General features: G+C 44.5%; 1 protein-coding gene across 1 annotated transcript in view; it reads left to right on the plus strand.

Moving 5' to 3' along the window:
• The first annotated feature begins 6,892 nt into the window (after positions 1 to 6,892).
• LOC146830206 (uncharacterized) overlaps positions 6,893 to 13,306 on the plus strand; it is a 219,114-nt gene continuing 212,700 nt past the window's right edge. Inside the window, exon 1 of the mRNA XM_085604425.1 lies at positions 6,893 to 7,305. Within this exon, the coding sequence (XP_085460551.1) occupies positions 6,904 to 7,305 (402 nt within the window). The 5' untranslated portion in view covers positions 6,893 to 6,903. The remainder of the gene's footprint in view (positions 7,306 to 13,306) is intronic.

Below are 13,306 nucleotides of genomic sequence, written 5' to 3' on the forward strand. Positions count from 1 at the left end.
GTAAACCATTAAGTTAACACAATTTAACCAACCAAAGGATAAATACCTTAAATCAAGCTGAAGCAAGCATATAGCGTGCTCTCGTTAGAAGATTTTGTGTGTCGGCCATTGATACCACCAGTTATAAACAGTAAAAGAGGGGGATGCGTGTGACGCCGTACCCAATGGCGGCCATCTTGGAACAGGTAAATAAAGTAACTGAAAAGTTACGAAAATAAGAGTGTGACCGGTAAAAAGTGCAAACAAATGTGCAAAAATAACCGAATAAGTGCTCACATTGAGAAATGAAGTAACATGCGGTAACCATTAGTTACACCCGTGGGCAATGAATGGAGAGTGCGTATAAAACCAGAAAGGGTAAGAATCACGTAAAAAAGAGTGTCAATAAAGTTTACAAAGAAAAAACAAAAGTGTGTGTCCCTCAATGCATAGTATAATGAAATAAAGAATAAAAAAGGTAAATGCAGGGAACAAGACGGTTAGATGAGTAGGAGTAAACGTGAAAAAACGAAAATGAAGAAATGTACTGTAAGAAAGTGACAAAACGGAATAGTGGAAAGAACACGAAAAGCGACGATAGTGAAAACAAACTACATGAAATGACGACTGTCAAAAAGCACTGATAATTGCAAGAAAATCAGGTTGATAAATGATAAGAAGACAAGTTCATATACAATGATAAAAACTGAAAAGTCAATGGAACCCAGAACATTGTACAGAGCACGGTGGTTGTTTACATGAAACAACTCAGTTCAACACGATCATTGAGTCCATTCGGTACCAAAGAGTTCATTTTGTAAATCAAAGCAGTTTCTCTTTGGATTAGAAATTTTCGGTTATCTCTGCCTTCTTTAATGGGTACTATTTCACAAACGAGGAATCGTAGTTGGCTGATGCTGTGATTGTATTCATTAAAGTGCACCGCCACTGAGGATTTCAAACTTTTGTCACGGATGTTGCTCTTTTGTTCGTTTAAACGAATTTTGATCTTTCTTTCTGTTTTGCCTATATATGCTAGGCCACACGTGCATTTCAACATGTATACTAGATTTTTGGAATCACACGTAGCTGAGACAAATAGCTTGATGTTATATCCACGTGTAGGATGCTGAACGGTGTTTACCTTGATGATGTTATTACAATTTCCACAGTTATGGCATGGCGTGGTGCCTTTATATATCAGTGTTGGTTGAACTCGATTAGGTGGCTTAAGGAGTTCCATGAGGTTCTTGCTTCTTTCATAAGCAAACAGTGGTCTGTCGGAATTTTTTGTTGTTGAAATCAGCTTCAACCTGTAACATAGGCCAGTGTTTTAAGATGGCTTTCTTAAGATTGAAACTTTCTGTAGAAAACTTAGTAACGATGACTGCTCTAGAAGATGCTTTAATGTTTCTTTGTAGATCCAATAACTGAACTCTGGGTTTGATAGATGTGCTATTGATAGCCCTGGTGAGGGTTTTTGGAGGGTATCCACGGTCAAGGAAACGACGTTCCATGATGGAAACGTGTTGTGTAAGTTGTGTGGGTTCAGAAATGATGCGTTTTATCCTGAGAAGTTGAGAAAATGGTAAATGACTCTTGAGTGTAGGCTGATGAAAACTGGTGAAGTGTAAAAGATTGTTTCTGTCAGTGTCCTTTCTGTACAAGTTAGTTTCAATGCGATTGTCTTTGATATATATGAACACATCCCAAAAATTAATTTGAGATTCATGAATGTTAAACGTGAATTTTAATCTTTCATCAACATGATTAAGTTGGTCTGTGGCGTCTGTTAACAAAATTTGGGGACCACGCCAAATCAAAAAAATATCATCAATGTAACGTAAAAAAAGTAGTAAATGTGATTTCCAGGGATCATTGTTGATAATGATATCCAATTCAAATTTGTGCATAAACAAATTGGCATAGCTGGGAGCAGCACAATTTCCCATGGAAGTACCATTGAGTTGTAAAAAGAAACGGTTGTTGTGGCAGAAATAACTGTGATATAAAGTGAAATGTAGGAGTTCCAATAAGAAAACTTGTAAATACTGTGATATTTGTGACTGAAGTAAAAAAAAATTCAATGGCTTCCATTCCAAGGTTGTGTGGAATGGAAGTGTAAAGAGACGTGACATCTATAGTGCAAAAATACATGTCATCTTCCCATTGTGTAGTAAAGTTTGAGAGTATTAAAAAAATCAGTGGTATCTCACATATGTTGACATACGTTGTACCAATGGTTGGAGATGTTTGTCAAGGTATTTCCCCACTGGTTCATGAAGAGAACCCCGAGTGGAGACAATCGGTCTCATAGGTGGATCCACTCGATTTTTGTGAATCTTAGGTAACATGCGTAAAGTCGGACACTTCGGAAATTTCTGAATGAGAAATTTGCATTCCATTTCTCCGATGGTACCATCTCGGACTGCTTTGTCTATAATGTTCTCAAGAGTTAGCTGAATCTGAGAGGTAGTATTATGTTCAAGAGTTGAATAAGTCATGGTGTCAAGTACATGTTCATCCAATTTGCGATTGTAATGTACCGAATCCATTACTACAAGCTCTCCCCCTTTGTCAGCATTAAGAAATGTAATGTTAGGATCATTGGCCAAGTGTCTCTATAAAGATTTATCTTTGGATGTCAAGTTGGATGGTTTGATTTTGTTGTGTCTGAAAATGAGTTGAAGGTCATGTTTAACCAAAGTTTCAAAGGTGTCTAAAACTTTGGGCTCACAGGGGCCATGAACGTACTTTTTGACTTCAAGCCTGCCAGAGTGTTAGCTGGTTGTGCAGACGGTTCAGTGAGAACATTGTCAAAAAAATGTCTAAGTCTTAAGTTACGCATGAATTTATGAAAGCTTACTTCCGCTTCCAAACGATTCGAAGAATAGGTAGGAACAAAAGAAGATCCTTTTTGAAGTAATTTGATTTAAAACGTATCCAAGGGCGTTGAAGAAATATTGATGACGAGGTTGTCAGGATTATTCAACGTTGACTCCTTGTGATCCTCTTGTCTATAGCAGGTTCTGAAGATACTTCTTTTCTTTGCCCTCCTGGGTCTACGTTGTCTGGATGGCTTACTCCTAAAAAAGGAACTGCAGAAGTAGAGGTTGAAGAAGAAGTTGATGGAATTTCTGTGTTTCTGATTGCTTCTGTGTGAGGTTGTTCCTTACGAGTGAAGTTCCTGGGTCTATTCCGAGTCTTGTCTGAATCGCTACTCACAGGTGAAGTGTCTGTATCAGATGTTTTACCAGGTGGTTTATTCTGACGTCTTTGTGCGTATACTTCAGCCCAATTATAAACTTCACCTAGTTTATAATCTATGGTGTCCCTGCGGAACTTGCGAAGCTTCCTTTCGTTGATTTCTTGCGTGTGTTTCTCGAGTTGTTCATTAATATCTGAAAGTGTCTGGGTAAGTTCATCTGACGTCATCTTAGACGATAATTCACTTTTAAGTTGAGTGATTTCAGTGTTCAATTCATCCAATATGTTCGATAACTCTTCAATTATTAATAAAATGAGATCCAATGAACACATATTCAAAATTCCATACCATCTGTCGATGAATTTAGGATCATTTTTGCATAGGGATGGCTTTAATGAGATTATTAAACCTCTAGGAATGCGTTGAGCGCGATGGTATTGGATAAGGGTACTCGCGTGTAGACGCTGGTTGTGAGGTAAATTAGTTGTTTAATGTTGCTTTGTACAGTGCGGGTTCCGGAGGGGGTCGATTCTATCTCTCCTATCAATGAGTAAATGCGTTGTGCTTCTTCATTGCCGAAGGCAAAAGTTTCAGCTCCTTTATCAGTTAGATTAATGATATCTTGATAAGCCATGTTCGCTGATGGGTGCTGTGGTAGTGGTTTAGCGAATGAGAATGTCACTTGTATAGTATACCACGCACGACCAAGTTAAACACTGTAAAACTGGAAGTCTGAAAGTTCTGGGCATGCTAAAGAGGAGTCGTCCTCTAAACCAAGGCGAAAAGTACAGTCAGCAGTTGCACCACTCAACAATGGGTGGTGTCCCTCGTATAGCACAGCCGTAAATGGGGCGACAATGTCGCAAATAATCAAAATCAAAAAATTTGAAGAAAGTAGAACTTAAAGTTTATTAGGAGATAATATCCATTGTAATCATGAATATTTCAATGATGTAAATATTTCAGCAATTCAAATTGTTGTTTTAAGGCAACTGAAGGACAATCCCCGATGCATTTCGGGTATGAGATACCCTTCGTCAGGAGGAATCCTAAAAACGTAAAGGTAGGAGTGAGTAACACGACCCATAGAATGTTGATTAGTCAAAAAGTGACTCCTAGTTAAAAAACGTGTATTATTGAAAAAGGAAAAAGCGGAAAGGAACAGCGGAACAAAGGAATGTGACCAGATCCCCAGTAGACCAAAAATTAGACGTAAAACTAGTTTAATACCCGTGTGTGTAAATACCAATACTACTTTGTGAAGGCACTATGATTAGAAAACATATAACGACAGATAAAATACCCGTGACTGTGTAGTGATCAAAAAGTGCAGCAACTCAAGAAGTAATGCCCGTAAACCATTAAGTTAACACAATTTAACCAACCAAAGGAAAAATACCTTAATCAAGCCGAAGCAAGCATATAGCGTGCTCTCGTTAGAAGATTTCGTGTGTGGGCCATTGCTACCACCAGTTATAAACAGTAAAAGAGGGGGATGCATGTGACGCCGTACCCAATAGCGGCCATCTTGGAACAGGTAAATAAAGTAACTGAAAAGTTACGAAAATAAGAGTGTGACCGGTAAAAAGTGCAAACAAATGTGCAAAAATAACCGAATAAGTGCTCACATTGAGAAATGAAGTAACATGCGGTAACCGTTAGTTACACCCGTGGGCAATGAATGGAGAGTGCGAATAAAACCAGAAAGGGTAAGAGTCACGTAAAAAAGAGTGTCAATAAAGTTTACAAAGAAAAAACAAAAGTGTGTGTCCCTCAATGCATAGTATAATGAAATAAAGAAATAAAGAATAAAAAAGGTAAATGCAGGGAACAAGACGGTTAGATGAGTAGGAGTAAACGTGAAAAAACGAAAATGAAGAAATGTACAGTAAGAAAGTGACAAAACGGAATAGTGGAAAGAACAAGAAAAGCGACGATAGTGAAAACAAACTACATGAAATGACATGACTGTCAAAAAGCACTGATAATTCCAAGAAAATCAGTTTGATAAATGATAAGAACACAAGTTCATATACAATGATAAAAACTGAAAAGTCAATGGAACCCAGAACATTGTACATTGTACAGAGCACGGTGGTTGTTTACATGAAACAACTCAGTTCAACACGATCATTGACTCCATTCGGTACCAAAGAGTTCATTTTGTAAATCCAAAAAGTTTCTCTTTGGATTAGAAATTTTCGGTTATCTCTGCCTTCTTTAATGGGTACTATTTCACAAACGAGGAATCGTAGTTGGCTGATGTTGTGATTGTATTCATTAAAGTGCACCGCCACTGAGGATTTCAAACTTTTGTTACGGATGTTGCTCTTGTGTTCGTTTAAAAGAATTTTGATCTTTCTTTCTGTTTTGCCTATATATGCTAGGCCACACGGGGCATTTCAACATGTATACTAGATTTTTGGAATCACACGTAGCTGAGACAAATAGCTTGATGTTATATCCACGTGTAGGATGCTGAACGGTGTTTCCCTTGAACACTGCACCACATCACACACAGAGCCAATGTTCTTTGTCCAAAGCCAAGAGGTTAGGAACTGGACACTGGGCCACACACAGGGCCAACTCCACATACCCCAGCCAGAGGCTGGGCCCGGGAACACTTCACCACACACAGGGATAACTTCACTTACACCAGCCAGAGGCTGGGCCCTGGAACACTGCACCGCACACAGGGCCAACACCACAAAACCCAGACAGAGGCTGGGCCCTGGAACACTGCATCACACACAGAGCCAACACCACAAAACCCAGACAGAGGCTGGGCCCTGGAACACTGCACCACACACAGAGCCCTCACCACCGACCCCAGACAGAGGCTGGGCCCAGGAACACTGCATCACATACCGGAGCAGGCACCACAGACCCCAGCCCATGGCTGGGCCCTGGAACATTGCACCACACACAGGGCCTTCACCACAAACCCCAGACAGTTGCTGGGCTCTGGAACACTGCACAACACAAAGGGCAGACACGACAAACCCCAGCCTGAGGCTGCATCCTGAAACACTGCACCACACACAGGGCCGACACCACAAACCACAAGCCAGAGGCTGGGCCCTGGACGACTGCACCACACACAGGGCCTTCACCACAAACCCCAGCCAGAGGCTGCGTCCTGAAACACTGCACCATACACAGGGCCGACACCACAAACCACAAGCCAGAGACTGGGCCCTGGACCACTGCAACACACACAGGGCCTTCACCACAAACCCCAGCCAGAGGCTGCATCCTGAAACACTGCACCACACACAGGGCCAACACCACAAAACACAAGCCAGAGGCTGGGCCCTGGACCACTGCACCACACACAGGGCCGTCACCACAAACCACAAGCCAGAGGCTGGGCCCTAGACCACAGCACCACACACAGGGCCGTCACCACAAACCACAAGCCAGAGGCTGGGCCCTGGACCACAGCACCACACACAGGGCCGTCACCACAAACCACAAGCCAGAGGCCGCGTCCTGAAACACTGCACCACACAGGGCCGAACCTCTCTGTCCACAGTCAGAGGGGCTGGTCTAAGAACAATCCATCTGCTTTTTCTCTCTCTGCTAGTAGTCCACACCTACAAGTGCTGGCTGTAGTTTATCCAGTTCTACTACATTCCAGACATGCGCAGCTCACACTGTTCTTCACTAGTTTGAGTGATACTACTGACCACAGCTCAGCACAGCTTGGTGCAGTCATGGCGGCTGCAGACCCCTGGGCCAGACTAAAGGAAGAAGCCACCTGCTCCATCTGCAGGGAGCTGTACACTGACCCCGTGACCTTGGACTGCGGACACAACTTCTGTCTTTCCTGCTTTAGCACATTTAAGAGGAAAGAGGACCTGGAGAAAGCCTGCCCGGAATGCAAGCAGCGCTTTGACCAAGAAAAGGAAATGAAACCGAATAAGAGATTAGCAAACATGGTGGAGATGGTGAAGGAACTGCAAATAGCGCCAGGAAGTCTGTGTGAGGAGCATGGGGAGAGGCTGCAGCTCTTCTGTGAAACCGATGGGGAACTCCTGTGTGTGTTCTGTAGAGAGTCCCAGGCACACAGAGAGCACAGTGTGACCCTTGTGAAGAAAGCAGAGCAGGCGTACAAGGTAAGAGTGATTGGAGTCAGCGCCAAGAAACCCTTGTGGGGTATAGTGTGCTTTACTAATACAAATAACAAAGTTGTTATTGTTTGCACACTTGCTTCAGGTTTACTAAAGCATTAGCATCATTCACATGTATTTTAAATGCACTGCTATTTTTCTGTCCTGTAATGTGCATTACTCAATTTAGCCCAACCATCCTAATAAGTGTTGCCTCTTTCTGAAGTTAACACAGCGAAGTCAGGATTGCAGACATTAGTAAAGTCAGCCTTTTACTCGAGAAACATGTGTCAGACTCCCATGGTCTTCTATGGTGTGTACTTCTCTTCTAGCATTAGAAGCATTCTGTCACTTGACTCCCAAGTGATCTACTGTAGCTTCAACACAGAGTTCTAAAGAACAACTAGAGCGCTAACATTCTGTAGTCAGGATGTAAGTAAGGTGCCTCTGACACCATTTTGTTGGAATAATAGCTAATGAACGCATTTAGCGTTTAAATGTGGAGTAGGCTGAAGTGAATGAACATCGAACAGGCCCCCAGCATTTGGTGGATTTTGTAGCACCACATTGGAATGTATATGGCATTAAAATAGAAATGTTGTGTCACAAATGTGTATTTGTTCCAACATATTTGATTCTTTTTCATTTTACTGGCATTCCATGGTTTATAAAATATGTTAAAGCCCCTGAACCTCACCATCTATTACCATTAACCTATCCCACCGTACTCCTCCCATGACCTCACCCTCTCCCCAAAGACATGTTCTTTGATCACGCTAACACCCCTTCATTCCCCTTATCTGCCGTCATCCTCTTCCCAGCCTCTCTTAATATTCCATCACCCTACCCACCCATAACACTCCAATCATCGGTCTCCTCCGACATCAGACTCAACTCAGCATCTCTCCCCTATCATAACTCTCCTCCACCAGCCTCCTCACCCTCACATCATCACTCATCCGTCACTACTCCACCCTCGTCTTCCATCAAACCCTGACTGCCACTACCCCATGCTCTGCCATCACACACTTCAGCCAACACCCTCATCCTTATCTGCCACAGCCTCTCTTTCATCACACCCACTGCCATCGCCCTCATCATTATCTGTCACAGCCTTCTTTTATCAAACCCACTGCCATCACCTCATCCTTATCTGCCACAGCCTCTCTTTCATCACACCCACTGCCATCGCCCTCATCATCTGTCACAGCCTTCTTTTATCAAACCCACTGCCATCACCCTCATCCTTATCTGCCACAGCCTCTCTTTTATCACACCCACTGCCATCGCCCTCATCATTATCTGTCACAGCCCCTCTTTCATCACACCCACTGTCATCTCCCTCATCCTTATCTGCCACAGCCCCTCTTTCATCACCCCAACAGCCATCACCCTCATTCTTATCTGTGACAGCCCTCTCTTATCACACCCACTGCCATCACCCTCACCCTTATCTGTCACAGCCTTCTTTTATCAAACCCACTGCCAATACCTTCATCGTTATCTGTCACAGCCCTATTTCATCACATCCAAAACCTTCACCCTCATCCTTATCTGTCACAGACCTGTTTCTTCACACTCACTGCCGTCGCCCTCATCCTTATCTGTCAAAGCCCTCTTTCATTATACCCACTGATATCCCCTCATTCTTATCTGTCACAGCCCTCTTTCATCACATCCACTGTCATCATTCTCACCCTCATCCATGACAGCCCTCTTTCATCACCCGCACTGCCTTCACCCTCATCCTTATCTGTCACAGCCCTCTTTCATCACCCGCACTGCCTTCACCCTCATCCTTATCTGTCACAGCCCTCTTTCATCACCCGCACTGCCTTCACCCTCATCCTTATCTGTCACAGCCCTCTTTCATCACCCGCACTGCCTTCACCCTCATCCTTATCTGTCACAGCCCTCTTTCATCACCCGCACTGCCTTCACCCTCATCCTTATCTGTCACAGCCCTCTTTCATCACATCCACTGTCATCATTCTCACCCTCATCCATGACAGCCCTCTTTCATCACCCGCACTGCCTTCACCCTCATCCTTATCTGTCACAGCCCTCTTTCATCACCCGCACTGCCTTCACCCTCATCCTTATCTTTCACAGCTCACTTCCATCACCCACTGCCGCCACCCTCATCCTCATCTGTCACACCCTCTTTCATCACACCCACTGCCATCACTCGCATCCTCATATGTCACAGCCGTCTTTCATCACCAGCTGCCATCACCCTCACCATTATCTGTCACCACACTCTTTTATCATGCCCACTGTCATCAGCCTCATCCTTATATGTCACATCCATCTTTTATTACCCTCTACCATCACACCATCCTTATTTCTCACATACCTCTTTCATCATACCCACTGCCATATCCCTCATACGTATCTGTCACCACCCTCTATCTGTCAGAGCCCTCTTTCAATACCCCTTCTGCCATCACCCTCATCCTTATCTGCCAAGGCCCTCTTTCATCACACCCACTGACATCACCCTCATCCTTATCTGTCACGGCCCTCTTTCATCACATCCAAAACCTTCACCCTCATTCTTATCTGTCACAGACCTCTTTCTTCACACTCACTGCCGTCACCCTCATCCTTATCTGTCACAGCCCTATTTCATTATACCCACTGATATCCCCTCATTCTTATCTGTCACAGCCCTCTTTCATCACATCCACTGTCATCACTCTCACCCTCATCCATCACAGCCCTCTTTCATCACCCGCACTGCCTTCACCCTCATCCTTATCTGTCACAGCCCTCTTTCATCACCCGCACTGCCTTCACCCTCATCCTTATCTGTCACAGCTCTCTTTTATCATACCAAATGCCATCAACCTCACCCTTATCTATCAGAGCCCTTTTTCATCAAACCCGCTGCCATCACCATCACCCTTATGTGTCACAGCTCACTTCCATCACCCACTGCAATCACCCTCATCCTTATCAGTCACGCCCTCTTTCATCACATCCACCGCCATCACCATCACCCTCATCCTTGTCTGTCACAGCCCTCTTTCATCACCAACTGCCTACACCCTCATCCATGTCTGTAACAGCCCTCTTTCATCACACCCACTATCATCACCCGCATCCTTATCTGTCACAGTCCGTTTTTATTACCCACTACCATCACACCATCCTTATCTCTGACAGACCTCTTTCATCACACCCACTGCCAATACTCTCATCCTTGTCTGTCACAGCCCTCTTTCATTTCATCCACTGCCATCTCCCTCATACTTATCTGTCACCACCCAATTTCTTCACACCCACTGCCGTCACCATTACCCTTAACTGTGAGAGCCCTCTTATAACACCCCTTTTGTCTTCACTCTCATTGTTATCTGACACAGCCCTATTTCATCAAACCCAGTACTATCACCCTCATCTGTCGCAGCCCACTTTCATCACATCCACTGCCCTAACCCTCATGCTTTTTTGTCACAGTCCCCTTTTATCACACCCACTGCCTTCACTCTCTTTTTTATTTTGTTTCTTTTTTCCTAAACCCATGGTATAAAAATGTATATATATAAAGATCAGGAGCAATAAATAGTATTTACACAGTATCAATTCATTGATACGTTGAAAGACCTTGTCACAGCAATGTTAGAAATGGTGGTCTCTAGTTGGCAATGGCTGGCCACTGTCCAAGTAGGGACCCTTCTTCCTAAGTCAGAGTAAGCGGGCTACACCTTTTGATAACCCCTGCTCGACCCTCTGGTAACGTAGCACCAGTAACTAGGCTTATCTCAGAGGCAGTGTGTGAAGCATTTATGACCATACACAGTAACACAGTGAGGAACACTACAAAGGGACACCACACAAGTAGTTTTAAAAAATAGGTATCTTTATATATAGACTTAACACAAGACCAATAACAGTAAAAATACACAATACTAGGAAATAGGGTTACTCTTGAAAGGCTACAAAAATAGTTCAAAGTGTGCAAAGAGGAGTTCAGTTCAAGGCGTCTCTGCGACCCTTTTACTCACAAAATACCTGGATTCTGTAGCAAAGCAACCAAAATGTCGCTAAGGAGTTGTAGCGATGATTTTCCTCACACGTGACCAGCGATGTGTTGAATCCTTGCCACAAGGGAGGATGATGAGCTGATCTGTGTGCAGGACAAAGCGACAAACTTATACACGCTAAGCCAGCGATGCGATGAAATCCTTGCCGCGAAGGGAGGATGATGCGCCGAGCCTGTTGCGTGTGCGATCTTGTAGCGATGAAAAGAAATGGCGCCCCGCGAGGGAGCGACGATCCTGATGCGATGAAAATGGCGAACGCTCGGCGTCCGCGCTGCGATGTCGTGAAGCGATGAACTCGATGCGATGATCTTTGGTTAGCGAGCCCTTGGAGGCCCGCAAACATGCGATGCGATCATCTTCGGGTTAGCGAGCATTTGGCAGCCCGCAAACGTGTGATGCGATGATCTCCGGTAGCGAGCACTCGGCGGCAGCAGCGCGAGGATTTTTCTTACGCTCTTCAGTTGCAGCGGCTCGCTAACGGGCATTAGCGACGATTTTCAGCACTCTCTTCTCCACAGTAGAACTAGAGGCCCTGGAACTCACAGGAGCCTCACCTGCAGATAGAAATCCTCGCTGGGAGGAAACAGGAGGCTGGTGGTGGAGTCTGATGTGCCTGAGACTCCTGCAGGAGGCTAGCTCTCTTCTAGCCCTTGGGTGATTGCTGTAGCAAAAATAAAAGTTCCTTCAAAGTCCTTTTCCTCTTCTTCCAAGTCCAGTAGTAACCACTGCAGGCCAGTCCAGGAAACAGCACACAAGCACAAGGACAGTCCTCTACTGCAGATTCCTTCAGTTACACGGACAGAGGTTCTTTTTTTTGTCCAGGAGCAATACAAATTGTAGGGATTTCAGCACAGATATTTATACCCCAAAAGTCTTTGTTCTAAAGAGGCACAAGTCACTGAACCCAGCCAGAACCAGTTCTGCCCAGCCCATGAGCACTTTGTTTACCAGGCTGCATCCTTCCTTTCAGAAAGAGGGGGTCTGCCATCAGATGCACAGTGGGAGGTGGAGGCGGCATTCACCTTGCCAGGCACAGCCCTATTCAGGTCCAGGAGCTACCCCTCCCCATACTCCAATTCAGATCTCTCAATTCAACCCAGGTCTGACTCAGCCTGCCCTGTCCCTCCAAAACCAGACAGCCAATACACATAACAGCAGAGCACACTGGAAGGCTTAGACAAGAAAATACCTACTTTCTAAAAGTGTATTTTCAAACACAGAAAATAAAAATAAACTTCACTAAAAGATGAATTTTAATATTCTGAGCTCAGGCATACTAAATTGGTTTTTCTACCATGTTCTGTGGGTCAGTTAGGACTATAGAATGTAATAGCTAAACCTCCCATTCTGGCCTATGGAGAACAGGTAGCCTTACAGTAGTGAAAAGGGAAATTGGGTGTAATTCACTACCAGGACATGCTACACACATCAGTGCATGTCCTACCTTACACATACAATGCACCCTACCATAGGGGTGGCTTACAGGATGCCAAGGGAAGGTTCAGGGGCTGGGAAGTGGGTGCACTTCACAGCCAAGATGGCAGTTCTAGACTGCACACAGACACCGCAGTGGCAGGTCTGAGACACACTTTACAAGCTGCTTCTGTGGGTGGCACAACCCAGTGCGGCAGGCCCACTAGCAGCATTTGGTTTACCAGCCCTGGGCACACACAGGCCACGCTACTAGGGACTAACAGGCAAACCAAATAAGACAATCATGGATATACCAATTCACATGTCATCTTTACACAGGGAGCATTCGTGCTGTGGCACTGAATGGCAGTGGCACAGCGCCCAGAGCATCTATTACCAGCAAAAACAGAGGAGACAACAGCGAAAAATGGAAGGGAGACCCACGCCAATGGTGCCAGGTCTAACACGCGTCCTCTCCAGCTGAAATGTGGGGAGAACTACCCATCCCCTTGGAAGTTCTTATCACTAAGGCAGAAAAATCTGGA

This window comes from Triturus cristatus, chromosome 5_1 (assembly GCF_964204655.1).
Source record: "Triturus cristatus chromosome 5_1, aTriCri1.1, whole genome shotgun sequence".
Lineage (NCBI taxonomy): Eukaryota > Metazoa > Chordata > Amphibia > Caudata > Salamandridae > Triturus > Triturus cristatus.